This window comes from Aegilops tauschii, chromosome 6 (assembly GCF_002575655.3).
Source record: "Aegilops tauschii subsp. strangulata cultivar AL8/78 chromosome 6, Aet v6.0, whole genome shotgun sequence".
NCBI lineage: Eukaryota > Viridiplantae > Streptophyta > Magnoliopsida > Poales > Poaceae > Aegilops > Aegilops tauschii.
In genome coordinates this window covers 37,747,894-37,766,257 of record NC_053040.3, presented here as the reverse complement: position 1 = coordinate 37,766,257, position 18,364 = coordinate 37,747,894, and the positions used below count along the sequence as shown (strand labels likewise).

Here is an 18,364-nt window from a genome sequence, read left to right as displayed (position 1 = left end):
TACACAGTTCTACAGAACTCTACCTTGGTGACCCCGTATGTCGATGAACACAAGAATAGTCTGCGCTCCAAACACCCGGAGCAGTGCGACGACTGGATTACATGTGAACACATCAGGACTTTCAGCAGTTGGTTGGAAACACGTCTCAGAGGTGACAACACTGTTTGTGATGAGCTGTACTCGTTGTCCAGGGGACCATCTTTGACTGTATTGACTTACAAAGGATACGAGATAAATGGGAATACATTTTATACGATCGCCCAAGATCAAAAGAGCACCAACCAAAACAGCGGTGTCCGCTTTGATGCAGCAACCGAGAGGGGAAAGGACACATATTATGGTTACATAGTGGACATATGGGAACTTGACTACGGACATGATTTTAAGGTCCCTTTGTTTAAGTGCAAATGGGTCAATCTGTCAGGAGGCGGGGTACAGGTAGACCCACAGTACGGAATGACAATAGTGGATCTGAAAAATCTTGGGTACACTGACGAACCGTTCGTCCTAGCCAATGATGTGGCACATGTTACCTATGTGAAGGACATGTCTACCAAACCGAGAAAAAGAAAAGATAAGGAAGCGAATACATCATACGATGAGCCAAAGCGCCACATAGTTCTTTCAGGGAAAAGGGACATCGTGGGAGTGGAGGGCAAGACAGACATGTCTGAAGATTATGAAAAGTTTCATGAAATTCCTCCCTTCAAAGTCAAGGCTGACCCAAGCATCCTGATAAATGATGAAGATTATCCATGGTTACGGCGCAATAAGCAAATGACACAAGCGAAGAAAAAGTGAAGACTTTCTCCCGCAACTATTATGATGATATCATGCCAACTTTGTAACAGACGAGTATGATACCATTGTCCGTTTTGTACACGAAGTGCATCCAGTTTTTGCCGTAACCCTCTCAACTTTCTTGCACATGCTATGTGGATGAAATGATGATACCATGCCAACTTTCAACCTTTTCAGAGTTTATTTGAAATGCTTTTCAATTTCAGGGTCTTATAGCTCAAAATAATCAATAAATGCATAAAAATAACAAATGAAGTCAGAAAGGGTTGAAAATTGATGATGTGGCTTGAATGGTGCATTTTGAACACACAAAAAGTCAGGACTTTAAATAAGTTTTAAAAAATGATATCCCTTTGTAACAGACGAGTTTCCGTATGAAATCCTGATACTTCGAAAGAGATTGTCCGTTTTGTACACGAAGTGCATCCAGTTTTTGCCGTAACCCTCTCAACTTTCTTGCACATGCTATGTGGATGAAATGATGATACCATGCCAACTTTCAAACTTTTTAGAGTTCATTTGAAATGCTTTTCAATTTTAGGGTCTTGTAGCTCAAAATAATCAGTAAAAGCATGAAAAATGGTGCATGAAAAATAACAAATAAAATAAATAAGTAATTAGAAACAAAATAATATAAACTTTAATAAAATATATAAGTAGAAACAAAATAAAATAAACTTTAATAACATAAATAAAATTTATGAAACTAAAATTATCAAAGTATTTTCTGTTCAAAACATTATAAGCAACCTCTAGTATTATTGAAACTAAAATTATATAAAATTGATGCAACTAAAATTATCGAAGTATTTTCTGTTCAAAATCATTGAAAGCAAAAAGAATTTTCATAAAGAACTTTTTTTGTTAGAAACTTTAATAGCAAAAAGAATTATCATAAAGTAAAATAAATAAGTAATTAGAAACAAAACAAAATAAAATAAATAAGTTTTTTGTTGTAAGTAGAAACAAAACAAAATAAATAAAGCAAAAAGAATACAAAAAAACAGGCAAAAAATAAAAAATATGCCACCTACTGGGCCACCACGGCCTGAATACGACTAGAAACCCATCGATGGGCCAGGATTCAGGCCCGCAGAAGGCCCAGTAGGCCCATCAGGCATAGCAGTGACAATTAGGCCCGTAAGCCTGCAATGGAGAGGAGCTCGAGAGGGGAGCGGCAGTGGGGCTTATAAACCACTGCGCGCCCCTCTCAACTAGCGAGGTGGGACTAAACTTTTGACGCGGGCGCAGCAACACAAGGCCTTTGGTCCCGGTTGGTGGCACCAACCGATACTAAAGGGGTGCATTGGTACCGGTTCGTGGCACCAACCGGTACCAATGCCCCCCTTTAGTCCCGGTTGGTGCCACCAACCGGGACCAAAGGCCGCCGCTTCCCGCCCTTTGGGCTGCTGAAAAGAGGCCTTTGGTCCGGGTTGGTGACACCAACCGGGACTAAAGGTGGCATTGGTACCGGTTTGTGCCACCAACCGGTACCAATGGGTTTGCTATATAAGCCAGCACTTGTGAAAATTTCGTCAGTTCTTCGATCCCTCCGACGACGCCGCCAGGCTGCCCGAGCTCGCCCGCGCCCTCGCCGTCGCCGCGCCCTCGCCCGACGTCGTCGCCACGCGCCGTCCCTACCCTGACGCGCGCCGCCCCTGCCGCGCCCCGACCCGCCCCGCCGTCGCCGTCGCCCGCGCCCTAGCCGTCGCCGCGCCCTCGCCCGACGTCGTTGCCGCGCGCCGTCCTTGCCCCGACGCGTGCCGCCCCTGCCCCGATGCGCGCCGCCCCTGCCCCGCCGCGCGCCGCTCCTGCCCCGACGCCGTCTCCGCGCCCCTGCTTGCCCCGACGCCGCCCGCCGCGCGCTCCTCCCTCTGTGAGCACCGCGCCTCTGCCGGCCCCGCCGCCGTGCTATTTTTTTAGATTTTCATATATGTATGTATGTATTTTTTAGATATATGTATTTTTTTGATGTATGTTCATATATGTATGTATGTATTTTTTACATGTTTTTTGTATGTATGTATGTATTTTTTCAATTGTAATAATGTTTTAAAAATACATATATGCAAAAGTTAGATTTTTAGAAAAGTTATATATATATATGTTCTCTGATTTAGTACATTTTAGGTTAGTTTCATTTTTAGAAAAAAGTTTTATATATTTAGGAAGAAGGAATAGAAGGAAGAAGAAGGAAGAAGAAAAAGTTTTATATATGCAAAAGTTACATTTTTAGAAAAGTTTTATATATCTCGCTAGGAAAGGAAGAAGAAGAAAAAGAATGAGAGGAAAAAGGAAAATAAGAAGAAGAAGAAAGGAGAAGAAGAGGAGAGGAAGAAGATGAGAAATAAATAAGAAGAAGAAAAAAGAATAAAAAGAAGAGGAGAAGAAGAAAGGAATAGAGGAGAAGAAGAGAAAATAGAATATATCTATTTTCTCTTCTTCTCCTCTATTCCTTTCTTCTTCTCCTCTATTCCTTTCTTCTTCTCCTCTTTTTTTTCTTCTTTTTTTTCTTCATTCTTCTCCTCTATTAATATCTTCTTCTCCTCTTTTTATTTCTTCTTCGTCTTCTTATTTTTTATCGGATATGTCGTTGTCGATATACCCCGTGTCCCGATAACTTCAACACGAGGGGGGGGGGGGTTCGACCTACCCCCTCCCCGATAACATTATTTTCCCATGTATGTATGTCGTCGTTGTCGATATAACCCCCTCCCGGATAACTTCGACCGTGATAACTTATACCACGGGAGCACCCCCCGGCCCTCTCGCTCGACCAAAACTCTCGAGGACACCCAAACCCTAGAAAAAAACGATGTCGGTCTCCTACCCCCTCCCGCCGCGCCCCTACCCTTGAAGCGTTGCCGAGGCCACCCCAAACCCGGAATAAGCTAGGTCTATGTTTGCACTAATATATCCACCTGCTGTCATGTTTGTGTAATAATTGCCATGTTGTAATATTTGCAGAAACAATGGAGCACGGACGAGACGAGGAAGCAGAAGAGGTGTTGGGGGACATAATCTTAGCCGAAGGTGATGTCTTGTCGTATCTTAACGACAATGATGGTCTGGAAGAACAGGGTGAAGAAGCAGGCGACGGTGATCGAAGAGTGGAGGAGGAAAGACATGATTATGATGGCTCCGGTGACCCAATGCTGGTGCAAGAAGGAGCCCGTGGTGACGGCTCCGGTGACCGAACAGAGTCCGGCCAGGTAAATATATTAGTTAAGCTTGTGCTGACTAGCTAATTGATGCATTCATTGTTTTGGTATGTACACATATTAATTAACTCTCGTCTTTCTTCTTTTTTTCTAGCCCTCCGGAGCGAGCACAACTTCGGTAAAGAGACGAGGCCCGAAGAGAAAGTTGCGCTAGGATGAAAGGTTTGAGATCACAGCAATCGCGCGCGACGGCCAACCGATTGAACCCATCCGGACAAAGGAAGCATTTGCTGCTCAGTGCGGGGTTCTTGTTAGGGACAAGATCCCGATCAGCATCCACCAATGGTATAAGCCTAAGAAGGAAGACCCTGAGGTGTCTTATGTCAATGATATGCAGAAAGATGATCTTTGGACTGAGCTGAAGGCAAATTTCACCCTACCGCCAGAGGAGGATCCGGAGAAGCCAGTTAAAGAGCAATTAATCAAGTCTCATGCTCTTAAGAAGATGTCAGACCTATTCAGGAGGTGGAAGAATGAGCTGAAAACGTTTTCCGACAAAGAAGAGATACCAGAATTCATCGACAAATATGAGAAGATCAGAGATCACTGGCCCGCATTTGTGGCCCACAAGACATCGGAAAAGAGTAAGAAGTTGTCAGCGACAAACAAGAAAAATGCTGCGAAGAAGAAGCTTCACCATCGCACGGGATCAGGTGGCTACCTCAAAGCCCGGCCTAAGTGGGCCAAGGCTGAGAATGATCTGCTTGATAAAGGGATTGAACCAGAGACAATGAACTGGCCAGACCGTTGCCGGACTTGGTTCTTCAGGGCTGGCGAAACCTTGGACCCTGTATCAGGGAAGTGCGTTTGGACGGACGAGCAAATGAGAATACCAGTCAAGAGGCTTCAGCACTATATCGATGCAGCGTACCAAGGGACGTTCATTCCAGACAGAGAGAACGACGAGCTCACAATGGCCCTCGGGAATCCTGAGCACCCTGGACGGACAAGAGGCACGCCAGGCTCAGTTTCGTGGAAGGCTGGTTTTCCGGACACAGGCGGTCACAAATGCCAGGAGAGGAGGAAAAAAGTGGAGCAGACCCAAATTCAGAAGCTGCACGAAAGGGTTCAAGCGCTAGAGGAACGAGACGTAGCTCGCAGCAATTGACCTGCCGAAACTACCCCCGAAGCTACCCCGCCATCTCAGCGGAGAAGCAGCGTGGCTTCCACTGAGCTGCTTCAGTCGGAGCATGTCTTGACGGCTCCTGCTAGCTACCCCGTGGATGCTATCACGGAGTCTCAACATTGCCACCTTATGACGCGATGGGAGAACTTCAAAGTCAAGGCGGCTGTCGGCTCTGTTCGACCTCCTGAACCCGGCGCAACTTTTCACTGTTGTCCGATTCCAGAAGGATATGCTAGGGTGACGGTGGACGAAATAACGGAGGGATTTCAGGACCTCCAGCTTGACCACCCTACCGGTGAAGGGGAGACTCGGCTGGGTTCTGCTTTGAAGACTCGATGCCTATGGCAGAAGGAGCTCATCAACCTTCCGAACTGGATGCCTCCGGCGAGTAAGGGCACTCCGCCTCCTCCTCCGGCGAGTGATCAGGGCACTCAGCCTCCTTCTCCGGCGCGTGGCGGCACTCCGCCTCCTCCTCCGGCGAGTGATCAGGGCACTCAGCCTCCTTCTCCGGCGCGTGGCGGCACTTCGCCTCCTTCTCCGCCTACGCCGGCATGCCCGAGCAGCCAGCCTCCTCCTTCTCCGCCTCGTCAACAAGGGCGGAAGAGACCCGCCGCCGCTCCGGCTGCTCCGGCGCGTCGTAGTCCTTCTCCTCCGCCTCGTAAGCAAGGAAAGAAGACAGCCGCAGCCGCTCCGTCTGCTCTGCCGGCGTCTAGTAGTACAGCCAGAGGCGGGAGGCAATACAGATTCGGCCCTTCTCTGAAGACTCCAGAGAAGTTACCATACGAGAGGACCGAGGAGGAAACCACGAAGATCGTGCGAGCCGAAGTGACGAACTTCTTTGAAGGGGTGAAAGCAAAGAAACATCCACCTCCGGAGGAGAAGGTAGATCCGGTGAAAGCGAAGCGCACTCTGGCTGCCCTGACAAAACCACCAAAGTCTCCGCCGAAAGGCAACTATGAGCGCATTATTGCAAAGACATTTGTCGAAGCGGAGCGGTCGGGAAGTACTGTCAGTGATCAAAGGATAAAAGAACGACGAGCTGGGAAAAAAATGCCCAGCTCGGCGAACAAGCGAACCAATCGTGCCCCCCGCTCAAGGTGTCTAGCGACATCGTCGCTAATGATCTGAGGACGGTCGCCGGTTATAGCAATCTTGGAGATTACTTGCCCGACGATGTACATTATGATTTCTTGGAGGTGGACGAATACAAATACCATTACGGGAAGCCTCTTGTCAAAGATGAAAGATCTCTAACAACGATGATGCGAAGATTACATGATTGGTACATGAAAACCTGCAGAGAGTCTGGGGGGAGGGATACTTTGACGCTGAGAGTTAAAGAGGAGCATGACCTCGTTGGAATTGAACTGTTGAATGTTTCATTTGAGGAGTTCTTCCAGTTTTTCAATCAAAAGGCCCTCGATAAATCAACGGTCACTTGCTACTGTCTGTAAGTAGAACTACTTCTGTCATTAAGTCTCTCTATATAGGTCAGCTCTTTCATTGCATGTATTTATAATTATCCTCACTATATTATGCAGATTGAAGATCGCCGAATTGAAGAAAAGATAAATCGGTGATATTGGATTCATTAACACAAATCTCATAGATGCAACTGAGGTTAAATATCATGCCAAAAATACCGAGGCCAACTTGCTACGATCGTTGGTAATAAATGAAAACAAAGATATAATACTCTTTCCTTACAACTTCAAGTGAGTGTTACTGTCTTGTGCATATTCAGTTTTCCTTATTAGTCCAGGTTATAGTAATGTAATTGATGACTTATGGATGCGTGCGCAGCTTCCACTATATTCTCCTAGAGATTAAGCTTGAGCAGGGAGTAGTAACCGTCTTAGACTCGAGACTAAAAGATCCCCAGGACTATGCAGACATGACTCAAATGCTCGAGAAGTAAGTTAAATCGATCATTATCCACCATATCAGCAACTTTGTTCATTTCCTGATATCAAGTAATTGTTTTCTTTGTCTGGCAGGGTTTGGAGAAAATTCACCAAAAAAGCTCTGGGACTGCCGAAGAAGCTGCAATTTAGACACCCGAAAGTAAATACTATAGTAGCATGTTCCGCGCATCTCCTAGTGATTCAAGTGCTAGTTTCATCAATACCATTTAGCATGCTTGCTTATCAGTTTGATTGACCTCTATTTCTTGTAAAGTGGTTGTGGCAGGAACAAGAGAATGATTTCTGTGGAACAATATGAAGTGCGTAAGCAATAATATTCACAATATGAACAATAGGAACAATATGAACGTTTGCGAGTCCATCCACCACACGACCTGTGAGCGGGGCTACTCTGACGAACAATATGAAGTGCGTAAGCAATAATATTCACAATTTTATTTTATTACCATCATTTGTGTTGATTTTCATTTATTCATATATATATGTATTGACCCCCTTCTTCAAATTAGATCTTTCGGATGCGGGATGAACTCCTAGCACCAGATCGTATGCGAGCAATTCAAGAGGAATTGGCGGCATTCTTCCTTGACCACGTGATCGCTGAAAACGGAGAATACTATGTGGACCCTGTGTTCATATATAATTAGGAGATTATATTGTAAGAGATAATTATTGTATATATGTAGCCGGTAGTGTCGGATAGATATACGAGAACTTGTTGTTCGACCAATCTCTCGGAGAAGGAGAGGTGGTCGATATCACTTCTCTCTGTATGCATATGTTCATGACGATCTTCTGTTTCCTTCATTTTCTTACTAGCTAGCGTGTCTAGTCCTCTCTATACGTATATAGTACGTAGCATCGACCAAGCACGGAGATAAGAGAGGACACTTCTCTCTATTAATTAGCTAGCTAACACAATATATGAAACACCTAAATTAACCCCCCAAAACCCCCAACCCCCCCCCCCCCATTAAAAAAAACAAAAACCCCAGCCCCTGAAATGCTGACGCGTGGATGCCTATTGGTCCTGGTTAGTGCCACCAACCGGGACCAAAGGCCCTCCTGCCTGGGCTCGCCACACCGGCCACGTGGAGGCCCATCTGTCCCGGTTCGTGTAAGAACCGAGACTAAAGGGCTAGGGCATTAGTAACGACCCTTTAGTCCCGGTTCAAAAACCGGGACAAAAGGCCCTTACCAACCGGGACAGATGACCCTTTTTCTACTAGTGGAACCCCTTGTGGCCGAAGGAGAAGGACAATGCTTCACTCAAGTGGAGCCATCACCAACCCAAGGCCCACACGCTTCCGAAGAACAAAGTGAAGGCCCTCAACCTCATGAACAAGACCAAGGGCAAGATCAATCTCAAGACGGTGTAGAAACACCAAGTGGTGCCCAAGGTCAAGTTCTCTCCTCCAAGCAAGTTCAAGATCAAGAGCATCCTCAAGATCAAGAACAAGCTCAAGACGGCGCTCAAGATGATCAAGTGACCGCTCCTCGACTCACCCCCGAGGAGGAATTGAAGCGTCGTGTATAAAATTCATCAAACACCCTGCTGATGCCGTGTACAAAATGACAATTTTCTTGCAGCTATGGAAGCTTTTGAGCAAGTCGGAGGACGCATCCATCATTGAGGTGCTGATGGACAAGCTCAGATCTCTTGCGTCGAAGCTTCGCGTCACAGGATGCTCACCAATCAGCATGGAGGCTGATCTTGCAGCATGATCTACCTCACCATCGTGGCTTTTGTTTTATTCTGATGTATCGAACCTTTTATTTTACTCCCTCCGTAAAGTAGTGATCTAGACGCTCTTATATTTCTTTAGGAAAGTTTGGCAGTATAGTTTTGGAAAAACCAAAGTATTCTAAAACCACAGTATTCTGATGTGTGGGCAACAAATATTGTGGTTTCTAAAAAACGTAGTTTTTCTCAGTTTTGTCAAGTCCACCGTAGTGTTTGGCTGGTATTGTTTTGATGTAGTTTTTTTTTTACTGATAACTGCTACATGGCCAAATCAATTAGCATGTGCTAAGTCAGCTACACCCAAACAACAACACAACTGGATTAATCAGCGTGTGCTAACGGATGCCGGCTGCATGCAGCCCTGCCATGCATGAGGTTAGCATCCTGTGTATGAGTGTGCGCTCCAATGGCCAACAATCTACTCCACATGCTGCTTGGTTCGAGTCGACGTGCAGCACTGCCAGAAGCCCAAAACCCAGAAAGTAATCGGCAACCAGCGAATCATTTAAAATATACGCAACAGATAGAGAAGTCGGAGACAGCGATCAGATTTTCTGATCTGCAAGTTAACAGGCTAAGCTTTCTCCCCAACGACTTCTCTCGGCTCGGTTTAGAAAAAAGTGGTCAAGACCTCTTTTTCAAATACTGCAGAAAAACTACAGTATTAAAGATACCACAGTATCTTAAACCACTGTAATATTCTAAGGCAAACACCACAAAGTATTTAATACCAAAGTTTTTTAAAAACCACAGTATTCCTAAAAAAACTTCAAAAATACTTCACTCCCAAACGCACCCTGAAAGTTTACTTGGTTTGGTGGTCAGCTTGATTTCTTTGTCTCTTCACTGTGACGGCCGCACTCGACTTCACATCCCGCATCACAGCACAAACAACGGCGGGGAGGGCGACACGATGGCGGCCTGCCTCCGCTGCCGCCGCCGCCTCCCCCTCTCCCCTCCGGCGGCGCCGCTGGAAGACGACGGCCTGCTCTCTGAGAACCTCCTCCGCCTCCCCCCGCAGCCCTCCTCCCTCCCGCGCGCCTCCGCCGTCTGCAGCCGCCTCCTCTCCGACCCCGCCTTCCGCCGCCGCTTCCGCATCCACCACCGCGGCAGCGCTCTCCTCCTCGGCTCCTTCATCCATTACCCCGGAATCACCTTCCAGCCAGCGCCCGACGCCCCCGACCGCCTCCCCCTCGAGCAATTCCGCCTGAAGCTCGACGACCACTACATCGCCCTCGGATGCCGCCATGGCCTCGCGCTCTTCTTCCTCCCGATCCGGCTCCAGGTGCTCGTGTGGGACCCCCTCGCCGGCCACCAGCTCCGCCTGGCCGTTCCCCCGGATTTCGAGTTCCAGGGGGCCAAGGGTGATATCAGCGGGGCGGTGCTTCGCGCCGCCGGAGACGTCGACCACTTCCGGGTGGTCCTGGTAGGCTGCGACGGGGAGCAGCCTAGAACCGCGCTCGCCTGCGTTTACTCGTCGGAGACCGGCGTATGGGGTGGTTGCGTCTCAACGCCGATTCCATCCGAGGGTTTGTTCATTTTCAGGGGCGAGCCCGCTATGTTGGCAGGGGATCGCCTTCACTGGTCTGTTACCGTGGCAGGATCAAGAGGTATCCTGAAGTTTGATTTGGATAGGCAGAGCCTAGATCTGAGTTTGCTGCCAGGGGATTATTACACCCCGCTCAGTCCCGAATTCACTGTTGTGCGAGCAGAGGGTGGCCGGATGGGTTTCCTGTTCTTACACCGATTTATCGCCGAATTGTGGAGTACGAAGCGCAATCGTGACGGTGTCGAAATATGGACGCCAGGAAGAAGTATTGAACTGGACAAGTTACTTGGGCTAAATTCAGAGAAAGAGCCCCCACAGATGATAGGGTATGCGGAGGAAAACAATGCGGTGTTCTTCAGGGCAGCTGACGCTGACTACATGGTCCATCTTGAGTCATTGCAGTTCAACAAACTCCCCAAGACAACCGTCGGTTCTTACTATCATCCATTCGAAACTGTCCATACTCCAGGTACTGGCATGCCTTTTCCAGTGTTTTTTTGTTGTTACATTGTGGATCAAGAAGTATCCTGAAGTTTGATCTGGATACGCAGAGCCTGGATCTGAGCTTGCTGCCAGGGGATTATTGCCTTCACTGGTTGTGCGAGCAGAGGGTGGTGGGAAGGGTTTCCTGTTCTTATACCGATTTACCGCCGAATTATGGAGTACGAAGCGCAATCGCGACGGTGTCGAAATATGGGCGCCAGGAAGAAGTATTGAACTGGACAAGTTACTTGGGCTGAATTCAGAGAAAGAGCCCCCACAGATGATAGGGTATGCGGAGGAAAACAATGCGGTGTTATTCAGGACAGTTGACGCTGACTACATGGTCCATCTTGAGTCACTGCAGTTCAACAAACTCCCCAAGACAACCGTCGGTTCTTACTATCATCCATTCGAAACTGTCCATACTCCAGGTACTAGCATGCCTTTTACATTGTGGATATAACAAAACCAATTTTTTTTCTCTAACAATTGGCTTATTAAATGTTGTTCACATTCTTTCGTGTTAAGCTAAATGTTTGTAAGTAATTTTTGTTGCTTGATGACCTCCTCTCAATTTATCTTTCCAGTACCTACACGGTGTTGTTTGTAATATTATTATTTTATTATCAAACTTTGAACTACCTGCTTCAAGTTAGAGGTATGGAAGGAAGAAGAAAAACTTTGTATAAACCTAAAGAGGCACACCATCAGAGGGAATTATCGGTAGCTATCCATTCATGAGATCATCATATGGACAATCTTTTTGTCGATGACATGGCTCAAGCACAGATCAGCTATCTAGGATACATGGATCTAATATGAAATTTTTTTTGCACTAAAACAATGAACACTGAGATTGCCTAGTTCTTTGTAGAATATAATTGAGCTGAATTACATAGTTGCTTCCCTACTGAAATATGCAACAGTTGTATAAGTATAATGGTAGTCTTAGCGCATGGCTGCAGTACAGTTTCTCTTTTCTTTTCAAGATGAAATGCATAGCAGTTTGAAACTGAAGACAGCTATAGAAATGATTAGCTTGAACAAACTAAAATGTCAAATAGGTGGCCCGTGGCCTGAATGATACATTTGGAAGCTTAAAAGCTAGTTACATTTCTTTGTTTCAGTATTGTTATCTCTGGTAAGCTTGCTATAATCTTTAAATCCATAATAGTTGACTTGGTTTGAAATTTACAAACAGTTCATTTTATCACTTGTGCTAGAAACCCATTGCAAGTGTTCGTTTATACCATGAAAAACAAGCTGGTAGATTGTCCAGTTGCGATCAGTTTGAGTGAAAATTAGGACTTGAGCGAGCGTGATCTGGTTACCGGAGTGAAATCTCCTGGTATAATGAGTATATTCATGTTCCCTTTGTACAAAATTTCTGAATGGAGCAAATAATATCCGTTGTACTGAAATTTCCTTTGTCATAACAAAATTCGATGGACCAAAAGGGGTGTATATGTTTGCATTCCTTATCGTTTTCTCTCATAGATTCATATTTTCCATAGATTTTTGAATATATTATAAATACATCTGGATTAACAAATCTTCATGAAAGAAATGCCTAATGGGCAAACTGATTATTACTGTTTGAAGTACACACTATTACAGTTTTTTAATATATTACATATACACAGCTTGACTGAAGATCTTAAAAAGGTTAGTTGCCATATCTGCTTGCGAACTGATTATTACTGTTTGAAGTACAACAAAGGGAATTCTGCAGTAATACTAATTCATGTACTACTGCCTACTAGCATTATTATGCCATTTTCCCTCAAAATTGGTTTGGTAATGGTAAATTTAGCATAACTGCATCTAGCTAAACAAATCTTGAGTAATGAAATGCCTAGTAAGATATATCAGCAGCATGACTTTGAATGCGCTGAAACTCGAACGGCTCATTTGATAAGTAAGCCTTTTTGCCCCTTTGCCATTATGAACATCTGTGGATGAACAGTGCCCAGTCTTCGATGGAGAATCAAATTTTGGCTGTGCCCCCTTTACAACTGCAACTTCGGATGCCATATCCCCCATTAGTGGCCTGTGTTTGTGTTGATTGTGTTATATTATAACTGGTGAGTGTGTTTTCCTTTCCTTTTTTTGCTGTAGTTCGATTAGCACGATCATTAGCTGATTCAGGTTGTGCTATTTTGACCACACCTTCCTTCTACTCGCATATACACACCAAGCCATTTGATGTATACAAGTATTTTGCTTCCCCTGTTCTCTGTGTATTTGGCTGAAAACATATGCTGGTAGCATATACAGTATTTGGTTACCTCCTTGTTCTCTGAATTACTTGCTATCAGTTTGTTGGAGTTGGAGAGTGAAAACCTTAATTTATTTTTGTAGTAAGAAGCTTATGCAGATGTATCTCAGGAGTAGTCTTTATTAAAAAAGGATCCCCACCTCGCTTGAAAGTTGTGCGAATGATTTTCACACATGTAATTATGCCTCGGTTATATGGCTCTAATCAAATGTCAATTTGCGTATGATTGCTATGACCGGAAATGATTTTGGAGCAGTGTAATGTTATACATTTTGTGATCAGCAGCCCTTTCACCTTACCACTCGTCGCCCCTTTTTCAGGTCAGCGGCATGAGGCTTGGAGTGTGCTTCTATAACCACTTTGTACAGGACTTGTGAAGACTCATTTGTAGGTGCTCTCGCCATGCGCCTTGGTTGTGTTACTAAATATAATATGGTTGTCAAGACATATTTGTGTACCTATGAAAGTGATGGATGTAATATTATGCAAAGATGTGTGTTCTTATGGCCCTGCTCATCAGATTTTCCATATGTATGTAAGTTTTTTTTTGGCATTTATATATGTATATAAGGTTTGGTTGAACTGTGAATGTGTGCGCAAATATCTATAGGAATATGGTGATTAGCAGTAAGCAAGGAGCAAGTTGCTTTACATGTTGCCAAAGATCAAGAGCGGAAGCGATGCTGCTGGAAAAAGAAAATGCAAATGTTGAGGCCGTGTGGCCAGAAGAGTGAGAATTGATCTCCTTAACAGCATGGGTTTGTTTGTATCTACTTGTAGCGTTTTTTTTCCTACAAAACTGCTGGTTGCATGCAATGTTTTAGAAAAGTGGTCATGTAAATTACAAATTATTTTTAACTATAGCAATGACTTGTGATTAAATTCTGTTTTTATTGATACTGCAATATTTTTTTCCAGAGCAACATGAATTTGCTTCCATGATACTCCCTCCATCCCATAATATAAGAACGTTTTTTACACTAGTTTAGTGCCAAAAACGTTCTTATATTATGGGACAGAGGGAGTCGTTGTTAATTGTTTATCATCTACTCCCTCCGTCCAGAAATACTTGTCATCAAAATGGATAAAAGCGGATGTATCTAGACGTATTTTAGTTCTAGATAAATCTATTTTTATCCATTTTGATGACAAGTATTTTCGAACGGAGGGAGTATCTTGGAAGCTTTTATTTAGCTATGAATTTACATTTAGTTGTAAATTGTTTCTACCATTCTTGTCCAAATATGTTCATGGTTTGTTCGGTATTTTCCTTGGTAGCTGAAAGTTGATTGTAAGCAAACTGAAATTTATTTCAAACAAAGAAGAAAGAGAATTAGCTTCCAGTATGTACACAAGAATGGCTCCCAGGGTTAGGATTGATTTGACACCATCCAGGCGCAACGCGAAGGCCACCCTATGGATCATGCGGCCTCTTACACACCACGTCGCTGCCACCGAACGCGGCCGTCACGTTGAAGCCACACAAGCCCGGAGAGGTGAGCAGCGATAACTGCCTTCTAGACATGTGCCCCAACAACATTCCAAAATGCCATGAACATTGTCCTCGCACCACTTCTACGTCTGAGTGTGCCCGTTTTTAATGTACGACATTCTCGTCTACTCCAGAACCTTTGCTAAGAAAGTGCAACTGCCAAGATAGGTTTTGGCCTTAAAAGCGGGACAATGAGCTCCATACCAAGCGCTCGAAGTGTTCCTTTGCTCAAAGAGACTTCAAATACTTGGGACATTGCATCAGCGGCAAAGGAGTTGCAACACTCAATGAACATGTTCAGGCAGTTCAGTCTTGGGAGCAACCAAAAACAGTGAAGCAGCTGCTGTTTTTTTAGGTCACTATTACAGCAAATTTGTGTGTAACTTGGTATGATCAGTCATCCTCTAACAGATATGGTAAATAAGAACCTTTCGAGCTCTCAACCAAGCACTGATCGAGGCTCCTGTCCTAGCTCTATTGGACTTCAAGAAACATTTTGTGGTGGTGATGTTGGAAATATGAGCAATTTACCGAATGATTTTATTAACAGAAATACTAGATAAAGCACGACTAGTATACCAGTGATAAAACAAGTCATGCGAATTGACAAAGAGAAGGTAAACAACGTCTTTATATATAAACTGTAACTAAACATATCTAGAGCAGACAGTATAGCAAGTTGCATATATAAAATAGAGCCTAACATATCTAGGGCAAACACTAGAACAAGGAACTGTAGCAGGGCCTCTAATAGAAAGAGGAAGAACACGTACGGGACAGCAGCAGCAGAAGCGCTGGACTTGGGGTCGGTGTCCTTGCCAGCCATGTCGTCGAGGAGGTTGTCGACGTCGGGGAAGAAGTCGTCGTCGGGGAAGTAGTCGTCGGAGTCCAGGGCGTCTGTGACGAAGAAGTCAGTAGTCGCGCGAACCGCTCCCCAAAAACCTTATCACCCTTCTCCCGTACAGGACTCAAAGAGCTGCGGTTTCGGAGGCCTACTGTCCCGACCCGCGGTGCACGCCGCAAGCCGGCATGGGGAAGAACGTAGCAGCAGCGCAGTGCTCAGGAACTTGTGGCGAGAGGAAGAAGTTCTGGTGCATCTCTCTGAGAGGAGCGACCTCCTTTTTATAGGCGCAAGAGAAGGAGGCAAGAGGCTGCGCCGGGAGCTGAAGAGAACGAGGGAGACGAAATGAACAGGTAGCAGGCGAAGAGTTGCGCCGTTCATATTCAATCTCCTCTACAGCAAAACGTTTCAACTTCCACGTGACCTTTCGTATACCCGTCGTGCGTGGCAAAAATTTAGACATCGGCTCGGCTCATTCCCACGGCGCGACGAGGCGAGGCGAGGCGTGGCGTGGCGTGGCGAGGCGGGCGGCGAAGGAGGAGCGCGCGTGGATGTCCCTCTTGTTCTCATCCTCATACATGTGGGGAAAGAACCTCCCTTATAAAGAGGTCCAACTCCCTCTAAACTAGCAATGTGGGACTAAACTTTAGTTCCACCTCTTGCCTTGCATGAATGGGCTGCGTGGGCCTCTAGGATTTATTAGGAATTTCTGAAATTGCTATTGGGCTGGCCCAAAATAGACAAAATTCCAGCAATTCCCCACCAGATCCCAGAGGCACACAAAATTTGCCTTTGGTTCCAAAAACACTGTTTTATATACCGGTACTGCATTGAAGACTGTTAAGTTGAACTTCCACCTAGAACTCTATGCTACACTAGTAAGCAACTTGAACAGTGGACTGGGCCTTGAACTGCAAGTTTTCTGCGAGTCTAGCTTCACATAAAGCCTTGACCGATACGTGGCTACCATGGGTCTTCCCCGCGGGTGGAGCTTATGCGTCATACTCTGAGACCTTTCATGAGTTTACTAGAGAGAACCCTACTCTCATAGATTGCGACGTTTAACAATCAGACTCATATAGGTGCGTTCTTTAAAAGATGTTCTGCAGGACAACATCTCTGCTTCAATGAGCCACTTAGAACACATTAAGATATACATCAACCTACCATGCAGATTTAGGAGAGTATTGCATCTTCATGGAGTGGTATTGTTAACAATAAGGATACTCTCCTTTCAGTTTACCAACAGCTTGTCTTCCACATCTAATTCACGGGATCTCTGATCACATAGACTAGGTTACCACTGTGAACAACTCATATTATGGGTCTCATGCACATCTCCCTTGATGCATTATCTATCACATTACGTGATAGACCCTTAGTGAAGGGATCTGCCAGATTTTTAGACGTTTGGATATAAGCCAATGCAATAACTCCGGAGTTTCTCATTTTTCTGACAGACTTTAACCTTCTCTGAACGTGTCTTGATGACTTCATGTTATCCTTTGAGCTGCTCACTTTCGTGATCACAGTTTGATTGTCGCAGTTCATAAGGATACCCGGTACAGGTTTCTCAACAACCGGCAAGTCATTCAAGAGCCGACGAAGCCAATCTGCTTCGACCGTAGCTGTATCTAGTGATGTGAGTTCTGCTTCCATTGTTGACCTCGTTAAGATGGTCTACTTGCAAGACTTCCAAGAAATAGCGCCTCCTCCATGAGTGAATACATATCCGCTCGTGGCCTTTATCTCATCAGCATCTGAGATCCAGTTTGAGTCATTATACCCTTCAAGCACCTTTGGGTGCCCAGTGTAGTGAATTCCATAATTCGCAGTGCCTTTCAAATAACGCAAAACTCTCTCTAGAGCTTTCCAATGCACATCTCCTGGTTTTGAGACAAACCGACTCAGTTTGCTAACAGCAAAAGAGATGTCAGGTCTTGTAGCACTGGCTAAGTACATAAGCGAGCCAATAATCTGAGAATATTTCAATTGATCTCTAGCAATTCTTTGATTCTTTCGAAGCAACACACTCGCATCATATGGTGTTGGAGAGGGCTTGCAGTCACTATAGCCAAAGCGACTCAAGATCTTTTCCACATAGTGAGATTGAAGCAATGTAATCCCACCATCATCGTCTCTCAACAACTTGATGTTCCAAATGACATCAGCCACTCCTAAATCCTTCATCTCAAAACAACGAGATAGGAAATCCTTGACCTCCTTAATAACATTCAGATTTGTTCCAAAAATCAGAATGTCATCAACATACAAGCAAAGGATAACTCCCTCGCCCCCAACATGGCGATAGTACACACATTTACCAGCTTCGTTTACAACAAAGCCTGCAGCTGTTAAAGTTCTTTCAAACTTCTCATGCCACTGCTTGGGTGCTTGCTTAAGTCCATACAAAGAGTTCAGCAACTTGCACACTTTTCCTTCCTGGCCATCTACTACAAACCCATCTGGTTGTTCCATGTAAATTTCCTCATCCAACTCTCCATTTAGGAAAGCAGTCTTAACATCCATTTGATGAATGAGAAGACCATGTGAGGCCGCTAGAAAAAGTAGTACTCGAATAGTGGTCACTCTAGCCACAGGTGGGTAAGTATCAAAGAAGTCTTCACCTTCCTTTTGGGTATAACCCTTGGCCACGAGACGTGCCTTGTATTTCTCAGTAGTACCATCAGGTCTAATTTTCTTATTGAATACCCATTTGCATCCTATAAGTTTGCACCCATAAGGACGATCAATTATCTCCCAAGTTTCATTCGCCAAGATGGAATCCATCTTGCTACGAAATGCTTCCTTCCAGTAGTCAGCATCTTCAGATGCATAGGCCTCTGAAATAGAACTGGGAGTGTCATCTATGAGATACACAAGAAAATCATCACCAAAGGACTT

The 18,364-nt window shown here is 44.9% G+C and overlaps 1 protein-coding gene across 6 annotated transcripts; it reads left to right on the top strand.

Moving 5' to 3' along the window:
- The first annotated feature begins 9,650 nt into the window (after positions 1-9,650).
- Positions 9,651-14,009, top strand: LOC109737531 (uncharacterized). 6 transcript variants are annotated; one of them, XR_006664977.2, is made up of 5 exons: positions 9,651-10,835; positions 10,918-11,280; positions 12,816-12,933; positions 13,448-13,658; positions 13,738-14,009. XR_006664977.2 is itself a non-coding variant. In XM_020296662.4 (4 exons), the coding sequence occupies exons 1-3, from the start codon at positions 9,731-9,733 to the stop codon at positions 12,893-12,895; spliced, it is 1,548 nt and encodes a 515-aa protein (XP_020152251.1). In that variant the 5' UTR covers positions 9,651-9,730; the 3' UTR covers positions 12,896-12,933; positions 13,448-13,711. The 6 variants fall into 6 exon arrangements, 2 of the variants coding, with proteins under 2 accessions (XP_020152251.1, XP_020152252.1); XR_005759220.3 differs by having other exon boundaries at positions 13,448-13,662; XR_005759221.3 differs by lacking the exon at positions 12,816-12,933.
- Positions 14,010-18,364: the final 4,355 nt, after the last annotated feature.